Source organism: Hydra viridissima, unplaced genomic scaffold (genome assembly GCF_058129835.1).
Source record: "Hydra viridissima isolate aposymbiotic clone 2 unplaced genomic scaffold, HvirCarnegie_v1 scaffold_7, whole genome shotgun sequence".
Lineage (NCBI taxonomy): Eukaryota > Metazoa > Cnidaria > Hydrozoa > Anthoathecata > Hydridae > Hydra > Hydra viridissima.
The window spans coordinates 4210918-4234465 of NW_028324306.1; the positions used below are offsets into that span (position 1 = coordinate 4210918).

The 23548-nt window shown below is 30.8% G+C and overlaps 2 protein-coding genes across 5 annotated transcripts; one reads left to right on the forward strand and one right to left on the reverse strand.

Annotated features, from left to right (window-relative positions):
• Positions 1 to 1846: 1846 nt before the first annotated feature.
• LOC149885713 (MAM and LDL-receptor class A domain-containing protein 1-like) lies at positions 1847 to 23464 on the forward strand. Of its 4 annotated transcripts, XM_090093396.1 has the most exons (12): positions 1847 to 2226; positions 2314 to 2579; positions 2670 to 2841; positions 4090 to 4215; positions 13603 to 13685; positions 13828 to 13895; positions 14766 to 14908; positions 14995 to 15230; positions 15758 to 15931; positions 22699 to 23007; positions 23106 to 23313; positions 23411 to 23464. In XM_090093396.1, the coding sequence occupies exons 2-10, from the start codon at positions 2436 to 2438 to the stop codon at positions 22741 to 22743; spliced, it is 1191 nt and encodes a 396-aa protein (XP_089949522.1). In that variant the 5' UTR covers positions 1847 to 2226; positions 2314 to 2435; the 3' UTR covers positions 22744 to 23007; positions 23106 to 23313; positions 23411 to 23464. The 4 variants fall into 4 exon arrangements, with proteins under 4 accessions (XP_089949522.1, XP_089949521.1, XP_089949523.1 ...); XM_090093395.1 differs by having other exon boundaries at positions 23106 to 23464; XM_090093397.1 differs by lacking the exons at positions 23106 to 23313; positions 23411 to 23464 and adding an exon at positions 15565 to 15596 and having other exon boundaries at positions 22699 to 23001.
• Positions 18216 to 22345, reverse strand: LOC149885714 (uncharacterized). The gene has a single exon (XM_090093394.1). It carries the CDS (start codon positions 21382 to 21384, stop codon positions 18394 to 18396), a length of 2991 nt encoding a protein of 996 aa, XP_089949520.1. The 5' UTR covers positions 21385 to 22345; the 3' UTR covers positions 18216 to 18393.
• Positions 23465 to 23548: the final 84 nt, after the last annotated feature.

Here is a 23548-nt window from a genome sequence, read left to right on the forward strand (position 1 = left end):
CCATTTGCAAAGATTTTGATAAAACTTCTAACACATAAGTGTATTTCAATAGTTTTAAATATTCTCCAGCTTTAAATTGACCACAGTGCAGCTTAGGCCTCAGAAAATCTAAATTTTTTTTCCAAAAGTTTGCAGATAAATTTGTAACAATAAGCATTAAATAATTTTCAATGCTATTTTAAGTTATATCTGTGTTTCCATTAAGTAGATGAAGTTCCTATTGAGCAAAAATTTAACAACTTCTGTGTAAACAGGCAAATCAATTTGCGGAAGATTTTCACAATTAAGATAAGGTGCAGCTGAAGGATTTGATTTTTTAAATTTTTTACAGATCGTTTTGTCAGCTTTTGCAGCTGACACTTCCAAATACTGAACTCTCAGTGAATATAAAATTGTTGCATTTCAGTATAAATAAAAAAAAGGTATTCATCATCTTAAAATTTCTTTCAGCACCTAAAACCCTGGACCCGTTTGTTTAAAACCATTTTGTTTTTTAGGACGTCAACAAGGGTTTTTTTTAGGGATTCGAATCCGGTATCCGTTAAATGTATCCGATATCCGTTAATTAATTTTTTAAAACTTTAAATTTCTTGAGTATTCAAAATTTAAATTTCTAATCATATATTCGGAAAATGTAAATGATATTGTAGTTTTAAAAAAAGATTCTCCCTAATTATGCGTAAACTCCGGCATCTCTAAGTGAAAATAAAGAATTTATATACAAAATATATTCCCAAGATATTTACACTTGTCTCTATTCATATATACAATTATTTACCCGTAAATACATCGTGACACTAATTGGTCATTTGTTATAAAAATGTCATGAGTAACTACTCACAATCACCTTCTATGTAAACAAAGTTTAAGCATGAAACAAAATGATTTATACAGTGATGATAATAATCATGTAATATTGAATGAAGATGATATTGATTGAGAAGATAGTTTTGAAGATAAAGATGAAGCCAATAATGTTGGTCCGTCAAAAATGGAACTTGAGAAAATATTAAATATTCAAGAAAACATCAAAAACATGCGTAAAGTTGTTTGTTTTTTTAGAAAATCAACAGTTAAAAATCATATTTTGCAAGACAAGATTAAACATGGGAGAGGAGAAGGACATTATTTAGAGCTCAAATTAGACGTAAAAGCTAGATAGAACTCATTAATTGGTTTGGTTGAGCGTTTTATAAAAGTTTGGGAATATATTATTGAATTTCTTCTTGACTTAAACAAAATGGATATGCTAGCAGAAGTAAATTTCAACCTTATATGTGATTTGATTAATACTCAGAAACCAATGAAATTAGCTGTAGAATCTTTTAGTAGGCAAAATGCTTCTTTGTCATCAGCGGATGCCATATTTGACTTTATGATGAATAAATTTCGGAATGCTGACATTGAAATAAGTAAAACATTTATAGAAAACTTGCAAAGAAGAGTTCCTGAACGCAAAAGTAAGAATTTAATGAATCTAATGAAATCATTGAACCATTCATGGCATGTTCCATCAAAACATGAATTTCATAGGGCAATCAAAATAATGCAAGTGATGTTTTACAATAATATTTATGAAACAAAAAATAACAGTAAAACTGTTTCTGTTGAAGAAAAAGAAATGACTACGGACGAAGAACTAGAAAAAAATATACAAAGCGCAGTATCAAGAGAATCACAAATCAGGGAAAACTAATTCAGTATTAAGAAACAAGAATTTACATTATTTCTCAATACTGGAAAAGGAACCGCAAATTCGGAAAAACCGTTTGGTGCCATTTGTACTATCAACATCTACCGATTCTTTAGCGAGTGTTTTCAATATCAGCTAATTTCTACAACAAAATCGGATTACGGTTATCTGATAAATAGTTTAATGCGCTTGTATTTCTAAAATCTTTTTCTTTTTAAATTGAATAAAGATTTACAAAAATTAAATTAAACATTATTTGCGATATGGTTTTTGGATTTTTGAAAACCGATTCCGGCAGATTTCTATTTCAGAAGTCTAGCTTTACTTTCTATTTCAAATTGTTCCACAGTACGTTTTCAATCATAAGTTATCAATTAAAATTTAGAATTCTGTGGCTTTGAAAAAAGGTTTTTGTACATGGTATAATATTCAAGATGCTGAATTGACAGATGACTTTGATTGGATCATTGCTTCAGGATTAAATTCAAGTTCATTTACTGGACCCACTGCTGATTATAAAGGAAATGTTGCAGGTTTCCTTTTCTTACAACTTTCAATTTTCGCTAAGTGTTAATTGCTAAAAAAACTAGTTTTTTAAATTGTTAAACAACTTTTTGTAGGAAAGTTTATTTTAATCAAATCATCATTTCCAAATAAACCCAACCAAAATGCTCGTTTGGCTAGCCAGCTTTTTAATCATAGCTCAAGCAATGTTAGTCAGTGCTTTCTGTTTCGTTATCATATGTATGGTACATCAGTTGGTAAGTTAAACATTTATGTGAACTCAAGTAACTCTGAAAAACTTGTCTGGATGCAGTCTGGAAACAAGGGAAATGATTGGTTGAAAGGTCGAGTAAATGTTGGTATAGCAACAACAGCATATAGGGTAAAAGTTCTAAAATGAAATGCTGTAAAAGTTTATGTAAAACTTATTAAAAACCTGCCATCAGTACTTTAAAGTTAATGATTTTTTAAGATCATTGTTGAAGAAGTTGTTGGAGATGGTTCTCAAGGAGGTATTGCTGTTGATAACATTTTCATCGAATCTCTGTACAATTGTGCTACTTATCCTGTTGATGCTGATCCTGCAGTTAGCCAATCAGTAACTGTAATACCAACAACAACAAGGGTGACTAAACCTACATCAGGTGCATAAAAGTTACTTTGTAATAACTAATCTTAAATAATCAGCTTCCGTGCGTATGTGTATAAATGTATGGATAGTTTTATTTTCTCTTGCCTATGCTTTTTCAAAGTAAATTTATTTCACAAAAATTTTTTCAAAGCAGCAATTTTACATATTAGAATGCATTTTCTATCATTAAAACCCAGAATACCATCATGGAAAGCATTCTTGATCAAAGTTTTAGCTTGCTGTGGATCGAACATTAAAACTGATTGCATAAGTTTTTGCCCAGTTGGCGTGAAGCATAATGCAATAGTTGGGCAATAATATTGCATCCGATTATATATTTTAGTAAATATATATCATTGATTGCATCAGTTTAGCTGTGGCATATGTACTTTCAGTTTACAGTTTTATTAGCATATTTACAGTTAAATTATCTTACTTTGGAAATTAAAATAACACATTTTCAAAGTTAAGTTTGCTTATTGACAATTAACAATATTAAGTTTTAAACTTATAAAGTTACGTCAGTATATATATAAACTTAAATAAGAATATTTGTAAAGTTAATTCAGTATATTATACAAGAACTGATATTGCTTCTTTATGTACTTAATAATTTTTTTACAAAAAATTATCAAGTGCATAAAGAAGCAATATCAGTTCTTCAATATCAGTTTTTTCTCCAATTCTCCTGTTAAGACATTGACGAATGTACCCAGCGGGCACACGACGTTGAAATAACGTTGATCGACGTTGATCAACGTTAGTTCCACGTTGTTTCAATGTAGTGTGCCTACTGAGTAGTTCTGGAGAATCCAGTTGTGATTTGAAAACTACTTCTTGTGAAAACAAACTGGGTACCTTTGTGTGTAGCTGCAAAACTGGATAGATGCCTTGAATCAAAACTTCATGCACAGGTTAATAGAAATTTAGAAATTCATTTTAAGTTGTAAAACTACTCTGTTTTAAAGCATATTAGGTTTAATGGTGTTCAGATTATATTTTTGTTTTGATTTTTTCCTTTTTTTTAGTTATATTTATGTTTCTTTTTACATACAAACATAACTTTCATTTGTCTATCTTTAATTTTTAGTTATAAATGAGTTACCTTTGGGCTTAAAACTTGTAAAACACAAATAAAATGTATGATGGTAATGTAACTTACCTAATGTTATTAAAAAAACACTAACAATTAAAAAATGTTATTTGTTATTTGTTTACTCATCACATTTACATCTCATTATTTTTATTTTAACCTTTTTAGACGTTGCTGCGTGTAGTGATCCGAAGTTAAATAATTGTGTGCGAAATTGCTATGAAACATATGGTAGCTACTATTGTGGATGTAAGAAAGAGTTCTACTTGAATAGTGACCAAAAATCATGCCAAGGTTCATTTGATGTTCTTTTAATTAAACTTTTGTGCTAAATATACCAGATATTCTTTAACTTATATGTGTATTGTAACTTATAATTCAGCTAGTACTGGATTTATTTTAACTTATGATCTAGCAAGTAGTGGATTTCCACAAAGAAATAATTTTATTTAAAATTTTTTAATTAATTAACTTTTTGGCTTTTTACGTAAAAAAAAAGCTTTATGTGCTTCATCATATCATGTGGTCTAAATAGTTGATAAGATATTTGGCATTTGTATTTATTACATAAAAAGTATTTTTGACAGAACAACACTTTAAAATTTAAAAAATTCCACTTTATGAGGGTGTGGGGAAAATTTTATAAAGATATTCATGCAAAAAACTGTTTTCTAAACTCATGGTTTTGAATAATATTCATTAATATATGAATAGTAAATTTTGAATCAATTTAACAAGTTTTGAATCTATATGAACAAAGCATATTAGTGTCAGAGGATAAATTAATATTCTTTCTCAAATTGTAGAAACTATCACTAGTTTCACTGTTAAAACTTGTCTTCAATCGTTTGTACATTTAGTGATAAATTTTAAACTATAAGTTATAATCACCAAGTTCTTCATTAAAAAATAAAATATTTTCTTAAGGAAGTTTGATAAGCTATTGATAAATTGCCAAAAATGATCTTTTAATGAATTTGGAGTTGCATCTTAAAATATTTTAATGGTGTATTTTCACATTTTTGCTTAAAAAGATAATATCTAACAACCTGACTTTAAAATATCGCTTATTTTAGCAAATGTGCTAATTTTTGTAAAAAAGCAACATAAATTGTTGTTTGAAAATGCAATTGGAAAAAATTAGATATTTTTCCAGATATTTTAAAAAAAAGATTTAATGATAGGTAATTACAAAACTGTGACTCTTTTTACTTCATTATTTATAAAATACCTTTTTGCATTATGAATTACTGTATATATTCAAAAAGTTTTTTGTTTTCATTTTACATTACTAAATAAATATTATTGATTTCACAAAAGTTTTTCTTATTTTCTTAAATTAAAAAATGATTTTCCCAAATAAATAAACTTTTTATATAAAAATTCTAAATGCAGATAATATATTTAAAAATGGATTTCTCATTATTTTCTATTTTCTTTAAAGTTAATCCAACTATCTTCAGTTGCAACTTTGAGATGGATTTTTCTTACTTGTTAAAGATTCCCTTCAATTGCACAGGGAAGCAAAACTGATACCCTAGATACTGACTATTTATGTTTTAAACCAATAAATTAAGAGTTTTCTTTCAGCCATCAATTCTAAAAACTCAACTATTTTTACATTTTTTTGACAAATGATTAAATTCAAGTATTTAAGGTATAATATTTGCTTTAAAGTAGTCTCTGAACGTTGTATTGTTTGTGTACGTTAAACTTTCAGCATTTCAAAGTTTCCAATTTCAGGTCACTTTTCTTTATTTAGTTATTTTTCTCCAAAGAACCAATTCTCCTTTGATTGCTTTTATTTATTATCAATGCTCCTTTGTTTATTATTAATGCTCCTTAAATTATGGCCCGGGGCTGGCTAGCCATTGTAGGCTCTGGCGTTTCAACGGGCCACCACTGGCTAAAAGGTCCTATGCAAGCTCATAGATTCACCAGAGCCGAAACGGTGACGGGCCAAAAACAGTAAATCGCTATTATTATAACGTTCCTCTTCATAAGTTTTAAATATTGCATGTACATATCACTCAAATGTGAAAACAAAGTTTTAAATTATTAACTTATTTTAATTAAATTATTAAAGCCTGCTATTTAAATGTTCCTCATTAATGGAATAGAGAAAATAACATAAAGTTAAATCACTCTTTTCGATTTGTAAATTCAAAACAAAATGAATATAAATTGCTTCATCAAAATAAAACCAAATTCAACAATCAAGTTCTATTTTAAATCTTATAAAGAAGAATTTGTTAACAAAATCAAACTATTTTTGACTTAGTTATTATATTATATATAGAGTAAATTGTTAACAATATATATATGATATTAAATATGATATTTCTATAATATATAATATAAATTATTATATAAAAATATCAAAAAGATGTGAATTATATACATTTAAATTTCTTCAGAAATGTTTTATAAGGGGTTACCTATTTTACAATTTTTTTTATTATCATTGATAAATTATTTGTGCCATCATCATAATCCCTTTAAGAAACATTTAGAACTAAAATGTAAAATCAATCCTTGTATATAATTTATGCCAGGTTGCAATTATAGCAACCATACCCCCAACGATTGGTATTTAACAATGATTAAAGCTATTTATGTCAGCAGATTTTCTTATAGCTCTTTGTTTTCTGCCACCGTTATGATCAGTAGCTCCTGCCAAATAGTGAACAACGGCTTTTTGGATGTCACTTTTGGATGAATCTTTGGTTGGACCATTTTTTCTTTATGCTCCTGTGAATATACATCATTCTTTGTAGTTGAATACAACATATTACTTGTTACTAAACATAATATTAAGAATAAAATATATATTACGTATGTTATCAAAAAATGTATGATACATATAAGTTTATATCTTTAAATGTTAATAATTTTCCCTTAAAGTTTAGGAATAATCCCTTTTAATTTAAGATATAAATGCATAAAAGAAGACCTTAAATTTTTTCATAATGTGTTATATAATAAATTTTTGAATAAAGAAATATTTAAATCATCTACTATACTTTTTTATTAATAATACTGTTATACTTACTATTATTTGAAATTTAAGATTTCTGCACAAGCATATAATAAATTACTATGTTGGCAGCTTCCAACAGTTGTAAGTTGGTTAGCAATTATCATTTTAGACCTATATAATAACTAGGTTTCTTTGGTCTAAATTTAAAACTTAGATACTTTTTTTTCACTACTATTTAACAAAATAATTTTAAACAAACTAAAAATAAAAGATATACTTAGTCTTATTGAGAACTTGTACCTTATTTTATCATATTTATTCTACAAAACAAAAAAAAGAAAAGGTAACATGCAACAAATTATTGTAGGAATATGTTTTGTTAACCAAAAAATATATATTCATATTTGAAATTTATGTAAATATTTTTGCAAAAAAAATGTTATGTTAAACAAACAAAAAAGTTTTTTTATTTGAAACTTATATATTTATCAATATTTGAACTCAAGATGTAAAACTTCATTATAATCAGTTTTACAATTTTTACATAAGCGTTTGTCGATTCCGTCGCAATCTTGAGAATACAAAACTTGCTTCCAAAAAATTGTCGTAAACGCAATTCAGTTATGTTTTAGAGCAGTGGTCCAGTTCTGTCTAGCCAGCTCTGGCATGCTATCTGTGTAAATATATCTGCTCGTTATTGGATAACCAGCACTGGCATGCCTCAAACGGACCACATGGCAGTTGCTATCTGGCAAACCAGCTCTGGTGAATCTTTCACGGTACAACATTGGTTCATATCGGCTCCGGCATCCTATTCATAGAACTTTAATAACCCATAAATGGATCGCGTACCCAGCACTGGCCCATACGAGCGCTGCTCCTTGGATCTACTGTTGCTACTAGAAACTTTGCCTCTTCAATACTGATTTTTTGAAGTGCTTCAACTTTTTCATTTATTCATTTTTCATATACCTAATGAGTGTAATGTATTAAAATCGTTTTTGGAACCATATTTCAATTAACCGCAAAAAAAAAACAAAAACAAATTGAAATACCAACGCCATTGTTAAAATGTATCTTTTTTTGGATGAAAAAATTAAACCAATTCAAAATACTCCATCGCTTGTGCAATAGCATTGCAAAATGAATTTGTGACATGCTAACTTGTTACTTTAAAAAATTTGAATATTTTTTTAGAGCTCTTTTGAACCAAATTTAATGATGTACTGACAGTAATTAGCTCAGGAACAAGTTAAATGTATAATTAACTAAACGTTTCATGTAAAAAAGCAAAAATGATATATTGTGAGAAAAAATTTTGATACTAATTGTTTGAGAAAAGATTGTATCAATGAGCCTCAAATAGGCTCAATTCTACCTCAAGTTTTGTGTCTCTTAAAAATGTGTCTAAGGCTCTTTTTCTGCTTAGCAATGCAGCCTAATATTTCTTGAAGACTTGTTAATAATAATTATTGCTCCAAATAAGAATTTCTGAAACGCTTTTAAAGCGTTTAAAATTGTATTTTTCATGGCCTACTTTGAAAAGTATAAAGTAGGCCATGTATCTATTTAGAAAGAAATTGAATCCATTTTTTACTATGCGATGTAATATGATAAGAATGATATAATTTCATTAGAACTGCCAGAAGTAGTTACAACATCAATTAAATGAAAAAGGGAAAGTTTAGACATCTTTCAAAAAAAAAATCTTGAATAATTTCCCGGAGAATTTTTTCAGAATCACTTGAGACTGTTTCTCTGGAAATTCAATGAGAAAGTGGATTACTCTTGGAGTTGTCAAATTGATGTCTGCGTGTAAAAATGATAAAAAGTTGAGTTTTTAACATTCATGTGTTCATATCTCTTTTGTTTTAACATGAGTCTTTCTTTTTCTTTTTTCTTTTTTTAGTTTTTTAACCTTTGTTGAAAGCTGCAGAATCAGCTGAGTGAATAACTTTTGCAGCATTTGTTGATTTAAAGTTTTTTCAAAACAAAATTCAGTTTCACATATCGAAACGTCAACTAAACACTTTTAAAGTGATTTAAAAATATAAAGCTGGAAGAATTTACTTTCAAGGAAAACTGACTTTAAATTCAACTTCATAAACAACGTGATTATATTATTATAGTTCTTTGTTAGGTATAAACCCAGCAAGCACACAACGTTGAAACAACATTGTTTGCTTGCTGGGTCAGGGGTGAAAATAATATTTACTAACCTCATACCAAAGACAAATTTACTTACCAAGTATACTTTTACATAATTGAATTGCTTATGTTACTTCTTCATAGTTGTAGTTCTCTTGACTTCTTTCCTCCTAGGAAATAATTTTTTATCTTTTGTTCCTCACAGTTAGTATATATAAATACACTTTTTTAAAATCACAATCCTCCTCAACAAATGCATTAGTTAAAATATTCTTGTAGTGTAATTAATTCAGTAGTCTATTAAAAATTCTAAGCCAAAATAGAGGGCTTTATTCTTCATATAATAATATGTAACTAAAATATACAAACAGGTTAGTTTTAGTATACACATAATTAAACTCAACTAGAATAATGATAATAAGAATCAGCATATTCTACCGTACTAAGTAAACAACATAAGTAAATAAGTTCAAATAGTTCAAATATCGTCATTTAAATATTTAGGAGGATTCCGGGATCTTCATGAACAACGAGGGATTGATTCTTCAATAGAAATTCCTTTAAGATTTGTTGGAGAGGAAGTAGAAAAGTTCTGAGATCTTTTCGGATGGTGAGGCTCAGATGAAGGGATTATATCAGATTCATTGGAGTTATCTTTGTAGTTTTGAGATCTTTTGGAATGGAGAGGCTTTGGTGAAGGGATTTTATCAGATTTATTGGAGTTATCTTTGTAGTTATTATTTCCATCATTTTCACTGATTTCCTCAGCCATTGGTGCGAGATGTCTTGTAGCAACAGTGGTCTCACGCCCATCAGGCATTCTTACATAAGAATATTTACTATTAGCCTCTTAGAGCTCAATCTTTTCAACAAGAGGTTCATATTTGCAGTGTCGAGCATGCCTTTTAAGCAATGCAGGACCCGAGTTAGTTAACCATGTAGGAACAGAGTGCCCAATAGAAGAACGTTGACTGAATCTGAATAATCGTTCGTGAGGTGTAGCATTAGTAGAAGTGCAAAGGAAGGAACGCATTGAATGAAGGACATCGGGTAAAACATGTTCCAGTTCATGGTAGGTAAATTCTTTGATTTGAGAGCAAGTGAAATTCCTTTCCAAATTATGCCATTGTATCTTTCACACTGACTATTGCCCTAAGGATTATAAGGAGTAGTTCTACTTAGGTTGACACCTCGAGAGTTAAGAAAATTGCGGAGCTCTGTAGACATGAAGCAAGTGCCTCAATCTAAATGTATGTAAGCTGGCATACCAAATAAAGTGAAAAATTGAGTTAAACATTTAATTACAGTTAAAATAGAGATATCATGACAAGGTAATACAAAGGGAAATCTTAAATACTCATCAACAACTGTTAAAAAATATTTATTGCTAGATGAAGACGGAATAGGTCCTTTAAAATCCATACTTAGTCGCTCAAAAGGTTGAGTAGCTTTTATTAAAGTGTGGTTAGAATTGCTTACATAGTATTTAGGTTTTATTTCAGCACAAGTTTGACAAGAAGAAATGGTTTTTTTTACATTATCAATTGAAAAAGGCAGATTTTTAGATTTTATAAAATGATAACTGGTCTTACAGCCTGATTAAGGGAAGCAGCTATGGCAAAATTGGAGGCATCTGTTTCCACCTCAAATGGTATACTTTCATCAATAGCTTGTAGAGCTGATTGAGAGATTAATTCTTTCATTTCATTGAAACATTTAATAGCTTCAGAAGACAGTGGAAAGGGAGACGCTAGAGATAAAGGATGAATCTTGTCAGAAAAATGTTTGATATATTGAGAGTTGTATGAGAACATACCAAGGACTCGACGGAGAGAAGCACCATCAGTGGGAGCAGACATATCAATTAATGGCTTTGAGCGATATGGATCAGGAGAAAAAGAGCCATTTTTTATAATAAAACCTAGGAAGGTTATACTTGAAGTAGACAATAGAGACTTTTCTTAATTGAAGGTAAACATTGCTTTCTTAGAAACTTCAAGAAATTTTTCTAAATTGGAATCATGTTTGTTTTTAGGTGTACCACATACGAGCAAGTTATCTAGATATACAAAGGTGTCTTCTAACTTGTTTTCTTAAATAAACTTATCCATGATTCTTTGAAATTGTGCAACAGCATTAGTGAGGCCAAAAGGAATTCTCTTAAATTGGAAAAGATGTCCATTGGACTCAAAGGCAGTATAATACATGCCACTTTCTAGGAGAAGTATTTGGTGATAAGCACTTTTTTAGTCGAATGTGCTAAACAATGTATATTTTTCAACAGAGTTAACTAATTCATTGATGTTAGGTAAAGGATAAGCCTCAAGTAGTGTAAAGCGATTTATTGTTTGTGAGTAATCAATGACCATGCGTTTTTTGTCTCTCATTCCTGGTAACAACTTTTTGTGATCGCCAAGGAGAGTTACTGGGTTCAAATATATCTAGTTCCAAAAATGTTTTAGTTTCTTGCTCAATGAATGCTTTGTCCTCTGAGTTATATTGTCTAGAAGGTAAAGCAATCGGTTTACATTCTGGAGATAGAAAAGGGAAAAGAGTGCTAGCTTTCATTGTAATACTATTCAGAGAACAGATTTTTAAAGAATCTTTTTTTCCACCATAATTGATATTAAGACTTTTGTGTAACTGCAGGAAATCTCTACCAAGTATGATTTGTTTACAAGAGTTGAGTATAACCAAAAAAGTTAATATTAGAGTACTTCATACCAAATAAAGTAAAGTTAGTTGAAACTTTACCTATAACTTAACAAGATAAGGAAGAATCAGCCATGGAAACTCTTTTATTAGAAGGGAGTATATTAAGTTTTAAACGGTCACATAATGATTTGCTTATAAATGTGTCAGAGCTTCCAGTGTTAAGATGAGCTCTTACCTTGACCCTAGCAATAAAGATATGAGCAATAGAGTTGAGTGAGTTGATAGAAGAGCAAGTAATAGAGGCTAAATTTGGTGCATGGAAGTTAGCAGCAGCAGATGTGACAAAGTTCTTTGATGATTTGCATACTTTCTTGAAATGTCTTTTCTTACCACATTTGTTACATTCTGCGTCATTGGCAGGACATGATTGTCGAGGGTGACGTTTACTTCCACAGAAATAAAAAAGTCCACTAGGCTTAGTAGAAACTGAAGCAAGCTCAGTAATACATTCAGAATGTTTATTAATTGTAGCAATATTACTACACTCTGTATGTGAATATATTTTGTTATTTCTTTGGGGATTTTCCAATGATCGAGCTACATTACAAGCCTCAGTAAGCTTAAGAGTAGAGTTTTCTAGTAGTCGTTGGCGAATATGATGAGAGCTTAGACCATTTATAAATGAATCACGAATGTATTCTTCACAATGTTCTGAAGCAGAAACCTGTTGCAATCTTTACTGGGTGTACGTAAGGCCTGCAAAAACTCATCAATAGATTCTCCAGATAATTATTTTTGTGAAGCTAACTGATGTCTAGAAAATAATTCATTTTTAGGTTTTACGAATAAGTTTTTCAAGATTTCTATAGCGTCATCAAACGATTCAATGTCAGCAATATAGTCAAACACAGTAGGAGATAAATAGTTAATGAGGACATCTAATTTATATTTTGTTTGTATAGTTTTCATGAAGTTTGTAAAAGTTCTAAACCAGTGTAACCATTCTTTGGAAGCTGATGCAGAATTTGGATTGCTGTCAAATCGTTCGGGTCTTAGATATTTATCCATAAAAATATGAAGAATAAATTGTAGTGTAATTAATTCAATAGTCTATTAATAATTCTAAACCAACGTTGAGGGCTTTACTCTTCATATAATAATATCTAACTAAAATACACAAACAGATTAGTTTTAGTATACACGTAATAAAACTCAACAAGAATAATGATAATAATAAGAAGAAGAATAAGCCTAGTTCTCTTATGAATGATAGCTTAAAACAGTTCAGAATTAGTTTACTTTAGTTTACATTTAAGTTTACTAAAGCTATTTAATGCTTATGACTTGATTAATGAAATGCTGTAACATCTAATTTTGGTTTCTTGAACTTAAATATAAATATTTTTTTTTGTTGTATATGAACAAATGTTGCTTTTGGATTTAAAATATTTTAATGTCAAAATAACACTTTCAGCTCTCATACATAGCTCTCATTTATAACTCTCAAAACATTCCAAATTATCCTTAAAATACATTATTAAGCATATCCTGTTTGTTAAATATAGAGCTGTATGTTAAATTCCTCAAAATGGAAACGTGGAGTGAGAAAAATCACAAAAGTTACTAAAAATTCCATATTTTTGAACTATTTGATTTTGATCACTTTACTTTAATCTATGATTAAAATCATTATTTTGTTTTTGAAAGTTTTGTTTGTCTTCATATTAATCATTTCAATGCAAAAGTTTGTAAAGTTTACATTTTAAATAGTGAAAACCTTCCTACAAAATTATTTTTAAAAGTAATTGGAGAATATTTTGTAACTGAGCCTTTTATGTTAACTTAATAGGTTTGTGTTTATTGGATTTTGAGTTAACTGAAATTATTTATTTTTTTAGTTTTATCAAGCTATTATTCAGAGTTAAAACTGCAAATTATCATGAACTCCCCAAATTTTAACTCAGAACTGCTACACATTATGGTATGGGTTTTTTATGCAGTCTTCTGCTCAAAATTAGTTATCATAAATGCAAAAAAAACTACATGCTATGTATTTCTTTTCGGTTTCTGTTCATTTTTTTTTCTTGTTTTTTCTACATTTTAATATATTTATTTTGTTTTAGATTTCTGGTTACTTAAATGATTCTAAAATGTTGCTAGATTATCCAAACATTAGTATATCAAATATACGGTAAAGATTTTGTAATTAACGTTTTGTAATTGATAATTCTATAAAGCTTTTGCTTAAATGAAAAACAAATAATGTTTGTTTTAATTAGAACATAAACCTAATAAAAAAAACAAAACAAAACAAGTAATTTTACAAACTTCTGTATTCTAATCTGAAAATAATAAAAACAGACCATTAGCACTAGTTCTATTTTCATTACGCTGGTTACATAGCATTATCAACTAATATTTACTAGCTAATAATTTAAAAGATAGTTAGATAATAATTTATAAATAATTAGTTAATGAATTAATAATAAATATATATAATAATCATTAAATGCAACAGTAATATATGCAGTAATATTTGTATTTTATAACTTTGTGAATAATATTTTATAATGTATTAATGATATTTTATAAAATGATATATATAATAACTAATATGCAATAATCATGTAATAGTTGATATGTAATAGTTTGGAATAGCAAAACACTTTTTAAATAAAATATTACTTTTTTTTTATATTAAAAACAAATTAAAAAGTCTGTAAATGGGGCATTCAAAGAGGTTCTCAATTGTTTTATGGTCTGTAGATGAATAAGATAGCAATTTTATGTTGATCTTTAGTTAAGCCTTTTGTTTAGAGACTTTAGTAAGTTAGCCTTTTTTTAAAGAGGTTTTGTTTTAGTTTTTAAAACTCTCATGTTTTATAAAATCATTTATGAGTGATGATTTTTAATCAATTTTTAATTTTAACTTTTATATGTTTATAGGGTAACTCTATGTTACATAAAAATAAACTAGAACATTTTTGATTTTTAGTGAATTAAAAACCATAAGTCTTCAAGCTTCATTCTTTTTATGTTTGATATGATTGATCTACTTTAGTGCTGGAGTTGTAAATGTTACTGTTAGGTATGCAAAGATGAGTGATGACAACCATTTGAAGTTTTATCAATACATGGAAAATATTTATTGCCCAGCCCTTTGTAAAAATGCTAGCATTAAAAAAGTGTTGCTCTTATGTAATGGTAAATATATCAATTTATTAAAAGTTACTTATTCAAACCTGTTAAATTTTTTAATTCACATAATTGCTTATGTTTTTAAAAATTAGACTGCTGCATGACTGAATCAACTGAAGAAGATACTTACAAAGAGAAATACACATTTAACACAACACTAGTCAACTCAACATCTTTTGTCTTATGTAAATATAATGCTGCCCTAAATAAATTTGCTACACGTTTTTGTAGCTGGAATTCTTTAAATGGAGCTTATTGGGAAGATGCTAATTTTAGTGACTGCAATCCGAAATTTAATGCCACTATAGAGTTGATTTCTCTAAGTGAAGTATGATTTTTTGTGCAGAGTATTAGTTCTTTACTCTGACTGTTTCAATGTTTTAGAAAGGAGAAATGGAATCAATCGATACATAAGATATCATTATGTCTAATTGTATCAATATCCATCTTGATAAAAAAAACCTTTTTTTTTTTTTGATTGTGAATAAGACTTTATGCAGTGCTCCTTGAATACTCACACAATAATAAGATATGTAATAATTTGTAACTAAATTCTTATCTGGAGGCGCTCCATTTTTATACAATCAGCATATTCATTTTACAATATTCATTAAGTGTTGAATAGAATCTATCATTTCATTACATTTCTGGAACATTTTTAGGCTGGGCAAGGTTTGATTGATTCTTTGACATTGTAAGGAAAGTTATGATCCTCATGTTTTTTAAATTTTGTTTTATCTCTTACCTTAGTTACAGACAGTTATCTTAGAGAAGTTTATTGAGCTGTATATTATCTTAGACTTTGTAGTTATGCTTTTTAGGTATAAAAGTCTGTGTATTTTCCTTTAAATTAAGATTCCTACATGTTTTGGTGCAGAAACAAATATTAGCTGCTTATCTCCAGAAGTCAAAATTCAAAAACTTAACAAGATTAAGACTTCCAAATCAATATTCTCTACTCATGAAGATATAGTTTTAGCATCAAATATTCTTGAAGATGTTTTTATGAAATCGTCAGCCAAGTTAAATGTAAGTAGGTTTTTTTTTTTTTTTTTTAATAATACTTTTTTAAGTTGGATTGTGGTTTAAAAGAGTTTCATCAATAAAAATTTTCTTTTGATCTTTTTAACTTTAATTTTGAATTTGTTTTAACAATAAATCTGAAATAAAAATGATTTTTGACCTTATGATCTTGTTGATTTGCTTAATTATCATAAAATTTAATAGTTCATTTAAATAGATCACAAGATGAAAATACATGTGCTTGATTTTTTAGAATGGAAAACTTAAATTACAGAAAAAATTTCTTTGTTTAAACTGCACTCTATATTAGTTTATTTGGTACTAACTGATTTCCGTAAACTTTTTAAAATTTTTTAAAGTTTGAGATTAAGATTTACTAAAGAGGTCCAAAATATGCATTGTGATTTTTAACAGTACATAGAGTTTTTAAGGGATTTGCAACAGGTGGCATAACTGTCATTAAAAAGTATTAGATCATCTTGAAACTATACTTATGTTTAGGCTACATCATTTCCCACCAAAAATTATTCATTATTTTGCTGAAAAGCTAGCAACGTACTTTCTTTCAGCTCTAAAGAGCTAAAAGCTAGCAACGTACTTTCTTTCAGCTCTCCATATGCTTCACAGAGCAATTTTGCTGAAAAGCTAGCAACGTACTTTCTTTCAGCTCTCCATATGCTTCACAGAGCAATTGATAGTGACAGCTGGTCACTATCAATTGCTCTGTGAAGCATATGGAGAATATGCTCTAAAAATTAAAGCAGTTTAGAAATATTTTTGGAGTTGTAAAAGTTACAATTTTGACACCAAAAATTAAAAATACAAATGGAGGTCAGTAAAGTTTGAATGCATTGAGTTGGAGGTGTTATTGGACCAAGATTCATTTCAAACCTAAAAGAAGCTTGCTGAAACCTGGGAAGTGACTCCATAAGCAGTTTCAAACCATCTCAAAATCATGTGTACGATGCATATGTAGGAAATTAAGTTCTGTATGAACTCAAGTCAAGAAACTAAAAAACCCTGTTTTTTCATATGCAAACATTTACCCCAAAAGCAAAATTAGACAAGTTTTTTAGTTAAATCATGACGATGAATAAAAAATGGATCCAATTTGTAACTAAAATACAAAAATTTTAGATAAAACCTATTCATGCTTTACTTTTAATGGAAAAACAACATAGTCATGACAAGAAGCTTACAATGTTCATCTATCATGAGTGAATCCATTCTAACAAACTATAATTGTTTAATTTAACAAATAGCAATTAATGTAATTGAGTTGAATATTGAAGCTCAAACACTCCCCATATACCAAATAACAAGACAAAGTGATTTGTCAGCATAATTTTTATGCTCAGTCACATGTCTTGCTATTTCAGCATTAATGCTCAGTCACATGTTGAAAAGTTGTCAAAGTCATTTTTGAGGTACTTTAATGGGATATTCTCTTCAACTTGCTGCATTTCCCAGATGATGTTCCATCTGACTACTGGTCAATTATTTCAATAACTAATCTTTGATGCCTGAATGACAGGGATACGTTGTAGTCAACAATTGACAATCATTTGAATAAAACACTTTGTACCAATTTCTCTGAATAAAGGTTCAAAGTTACAAAAAAGAAAAAATGCAAAATACGATCGTACACTCAACATAACTTTTTTCTTGCTTTTTAAGTGAGATGTTCATAAGAGTAAGTTATTTTACTATTAGCTTAAATCTTTAACTTTTTCTTTAAAATAAACTGAAAGAAGTAAACTCATTGTAAATTTTTTTTTTAATTAGTTTTTTTTTTTCTTTCAGATTTTTATGATGATTATTTTGATATTTTTAAAAGAATACCTGAAAGTATTCTGTTATTTCTTTTGTGCAAACATATGTGTTAACAAAAACACAAGTGTTAACAAAAAGGCTGTTGCTTTTTTCTTCTATTAGGTTACAGCTGACATTTTTGATATGGTTAACATGATTTTATCAACTGATAGCTCTTTGGTTGTTTTAGCCCAAAACACTTACAACTCTTCTAGAAAAATCTTAGAGGTTCTTCGTGTATTAGCCAATGAAAGCACTGAGGAATTTAAAGAATTTAAATTACCTTTTAAAAAATACTCATATAAATATATTTTGCCTTAACTCTTGCTCCTGCAAAATATACTGAATTTTTCATTCAAGTTAACAGCCAGGGACAGCAAGATCCCAGTGTAAATATAATGGATGCATGTAGTTTTTTCTCGCAATCAACAAGTCACTAAATAGCAATAATTTTCTCTTCTAACTAACTCTGCCTTTTTACAAATTTTCTCCTTTATATATACCCCATGCTTTTCCCAAAATATCCTTCCACAAACCGTCATAAATCACCACAAACACATATTTACAATTCTTATTGGTAAATCTATTAAAGCTATTAAATCCCTAACGTCATCAAATGTTCTAGAACTTTCCGAAATTACACTCCTCCTTGATCCTTACGGATCATCCAAATAGTAATCAAGGTATTTCGAAGGCATGCGCCGTTCCCGACCACTCCGTCGCAAAAGCATGTCGATTTCTTGGGGTCTATCTTCAGCGTCGATATTTTCCTCGTTCGTCTCTAATACATCTTTAATTGGATCTCCTTGGTTTTCAGCGTCCACTTGATCAGTTTCAACATTCATCTCTACTTCCTCATCAGGGATAATGTAGGGCTGAGTATCAGTTCGAGGTCTAACATGTTTCACATGACGCGGAATGCCGTTCACTTCTACGGTTTGGTTTAACGCATTCCGAGTTACCGTAGCTGGTTGCCACTTTGTATGGCACCTCGCATTTGGTGGTTTCAGCCAGACTTTATCGCCAATTCGAAATCTCTCGTTCAGGACATTTCGTGCAGGAAGATTCTCTTTTTTCAATCCTTTCACACCAATGGGGTAGCTGTATATTTTGCCCATCGGGCTTGCACCATTTTTGTCGGCTGAGACATTGTACCAATATAGTGCTTCCGGTATCGACATTTTTGATCGTTCTGCTATTCTCTTGATCGTACGGTGGTTTCTTTCCACAATTCCATTTCCTTCAGGATAATAAGCGGCTCTATATCTAATTTGCACTCCCCAACTATCAAGGAAACTCCTTATCTCTTTAGTCTTAAATGTTGGCTCATTGTCAGTTAATATCTCAGACGGTGCTCCACGTTCACAAAAAACAAGACGGAGTATTCGGACTATGGCAACACTTCCGTATGAGCTCGATAATTGTCGCCACAACGCGTATTTTGAAGGTCCACAATCAATTAGACTCAAAAACTTGTCAGTGCCATAATGCGTGATATCCATGGCCAATCTCTCCCAGTTTCCTTTAACATCCAATTTTCCTTTTTCCCACCGTATTGGCGCTGGATCTATTGACTGACATGGTTCGCAATTTTTTATCACACTTCGAACATCGTTTTCAGTAGCAGTCGGAATTGTTTTACGAACAAAGTTTAACGTTCGATTCACTCCAAAATGTCCAGTTCTTTTGTGTATATTGGAAATAGCTTCAGCCTTCGTAGCTGCGACTCCCATGCAACTATTCCGACACTCTGGCACAGTCAGTTTGTTGAGCCATCTGCTGCGAACTCTAGTTAATGCGTCGGCCAAATTATCTTTAGAAGGAATGAGTTTCACCTCGACGCTAACATCGTATTCTTCAATTAGTTGTTGCAACACGCTCAGTCTTCTTCGAATCAGCATTTCCCCCGTCGCTTTTGATCTCAACCTTGATTTTCCCGTAAGGGCGTCAGAAACCCAGTGGTACACAGTCACGGAATCGGTAAAAACAGTCACTTTCTTCAGCTTCCACATCAGAGCCATATTCATTCCCCGTATCACAGCGTCTAGTTCTGCCATGTTTATATGAACATCAGACGTTTCTTTTCGCAGCCATGTTGCATCCTCCACAGTAGTCTCCCCAACTTGAATAAGAGCACCAATCGCTAAAGAACTGGCATCAACCCACACTTTTCCCTCATCACCACGCACAGCCCAATCACCACAAGCAGGCTCGCAGCGTTCCACCTCAGCAAATACTTCCTGAAGCACCCACTTAACGTTCTCATCACAAACATTATCGTCCCAACCCGTCGTCAGACTGACAGCTTTCCTCTTCAAGAGACTACAAATCACTCGCAACCAACCACACACGGGTAAATGTCCTACCAACTGTCCACAGATTGAAAACACAACTCTCCTGGTTAACTTTTGCGAGATAGCATCAACTCGATTCCCTCTGGACCACATCAGTTTGTTACCAACCTTGCGCACACACAATCCTAACACACGAACTCCATTATCATCAATCTGCTCACCATCTTTACTCTCTAAACCATATTTCAAAAAATGCCTCTTGACATAATCAAGACTCACCACACTTTCGTCTACGAAAATGTCGTCTACATAAGCGGACGTTCCCCTCTTCACTAATTCGTCTTGATCAATGACGGCACTCACAACGGATTTCATGATCATTGGCGCAATATTCAATCCGAAACCAAGTCGTGTCAAGCAATACCTTTTATTTCGAAACACCACTGTTTGGAACGGCCAAAGAGATTTATCAGTTTTTAGTTGAAGATAAGCCTTGCGTAAATCGATGATTGCTGGTTTGTTACCCATCCTTCTCCATTCTCTAAGCTTTTCGACACACACATCTGCATCTCTCGTGTATGCCTCAATTAAATCGTTAGCTTCTCTCCAGTCTAGAACAGGTCGGATTTTGTTGTCTTTGTTTCTCTGAATGACAGCCATTAACGGAATCTGCCCTTTGGGCGGCCCCAATTTATTTTCGTTGTACTCTAACAGCCATTTCCGATCAATCCATTCCTGTAGTTCGTTTTCATAGTCTGCTCTAGCGTATTGTGGAATTCCGTACTGTGCCACTTTATTATACAATCGGTTGGGGCCTTCTCCATCTCTCCATTTCCATTTGACTCTCCATTCAGCACCATTAAAAACTGCTTCATGATCTTTCTTTTTTATTTCGATTTTCTTGACTTTGTTCTTGTTCAAAGCCGTTGCTCCACAGTAACTTAATCCGAACTTCGCTTTTCCCAAAGGAGAGATGGATACTCCTCCTAGTAACTTAATGGAACTCATTCCAAGCATCATATCGACTCCAAACGGTTGGAAATCCACTAAAATAACCTGATCACGTGCTTTAATGCCATCAACCTCAAGAATCACGACCGCTGACCCAGTGCACTGATGAACCTTTCCTTCAAACGTTACTACCTTTTGAGAGTTTGAGTACCTACATTGACTTCTGGGCAGGAATTTTTTATTCAAAATTGTCTTCGAACACCCTGTGTCTACTAACGCTGTCGCAACCATACCGTTAACTTTCAAACGAATAACAGATAATGCGCTCATTCCACCGATGTTCAGGAGCGAGGTAGCGCAGATACCTCGCTCCTGCAATCGTTTCCCTGCAGCTTCCAGCATTTCGATGCAATGTGTCCTTCCTCACCACATTTAAAACATCTAACAGTCTTCGGAGACAAGCTCTTCGCAAGCGAACAGTTCTTTGCAATGTGATTCAAACCTTTACAGTTGTAACACACTAACGCAGTTTTTGTAGCATGGCGTCTAGACACAGCGCCAACAGCATCACTGTCAATCACATTTGCACAGTTCATAGCAGCTCTCACTCTGGGTAACATTTTATCAATCGGGTCCATTACGGCTCGAAATCTTGATGATAAGACTTCTGGCAAACCCACAACAAACGCCAAACGCACAGACTCCTCTGGTAATTTAGCTAGATAGGCTAATCGTCTTAAATCAGCTAAAAACACGTCAACTTTTTCTTCGTCACATAATTTTCGTTTTGTGAATAGTTCATATGCAGTGTAGGCATCTATAGAAAACGCCGCTAATAACACACGCTCGACTTCCACTACATCTTTTTTGACTTCCGCGGTTAAAGCATCGTACACTGCATAAGCAGCTTCTCTGAGAAGAATCGGAAAAAGTAGTTCAAGCTTTAAGTTCTGAATTTCAGCAATCACTTTTGTTCGTTGAATCCAAACAGCAGCATCCGAAGTGCCATCATACGTTTCAAACATATCAAACAATCTCATACTTGGTTCCATGGCCCGGTTAGCTTGTAGTTTTTTCTCGCAATCAACAAGTCACTAAATAGCAATAATTTTCTCTTCTAACTAACTCTGCCTTTTTACAAATTTTCTCCTTTATATATACCCCATGCTTTTCCCAAAATATCCTTCCACAAACCGTCATAAATCACCACAAACACATATTTACAATTCTTATTGGTAAATCTATTAAAGCTATTAAATCCCTAACGTCATCAAATGTTCTAGAACTTTCCAAAATTACAATGCAGTTTCAACATGCAATCAAAAAAGTAAAATGTTTTAATGTATTTCTTTTTCCCTGATGAATATTTCTGATTATTGGTCTAAGTTTAATTATAATATAACTTGAGATTAATTTACTCTAATTTGTTCCAAAATAAATAGCAAATACTGTTTCTTCTTATGAAAGTGCATTCTCTAATAAATATTTATTTTTTCAGATTTATTTTAATCTTTTATTTGAAGTATATTTGTGGTTTTTCACATTTCTTATTTTTCCTTTTTATAAAATCTTTTGAATTCCAATCAAAATATAAGTTTGATTTATTAAGGCTTTTAGTATTTATCACAAACTTTTTTACTATTTTGTTAAATTTTATTATTTATAAAGGATTTTTCCAGTGTTTTCGCATCTAGTTTGCTGACTTTACTTTGTTAGGAATTGACTGGGATGCATCTGTACTTATTCCCAGAAGTGCACTAAGCCTTCAAGATAATATTCTGATCTCATTTGTATTTGAGAAACCTTCCTTTTTCTTATTGAGTAACAACTCTGCCTCTTTACATTTTAATCAAGGAGAAAAAAGGCAGAATGGTACTGGAGTTATTGTGAGCTCCATCATATCTGCAAGTGTTTTTAATCATTCAGTTAAAAGCCTCAAGAAACCTATAAAATTAAGCTTCAAGAAAGTTGATCACAAGAACCTAAATGGATATTTGGATTGCTATTTTTGGAACACAACTTTAGGTAAGATAGGAAATGCTTTTGGTATATTTTCCAAGTTGTCAACAACTTAATATAAAAAGATTTATTTTTATAGTAAGTTTATTGGTTATATATTTTAGAAAGCTGGTCTAATGCTGGTTGTCGAAAAGTTTTTGAGAATAGTTTCAAAGTAATGTGTGAATGCAACCATCTCACAAATTATGCACTAATCCTTGATACATCACAGCGTGGTTATAATCCTTTAGCACTGCAAATCGTGAGTTGGATTGGAAACGTCATTTCTATAGGAGCATTGTTAATATCAATATTGGCTTTGTTGTTGCTTAGGTCAGCATTAGTTTTTAACGCTTTTAACTTTCATCAAGTGAAGAAGTTTTTATATTTTATATTATAGCTTGCATTACCCTCTTAATATATGTTTTAGGCAATAAATGTTTAATGAGCTATTTAAAGTGGTATTTAAAAAGAAAGAAAGAAAGAAGACAAAGATTTTGAGCCAATGGTGAAATTAAACAAAGTTTTATGAAGTTTTTTCATGGCTGCATCAAAACGCACAAAAAAA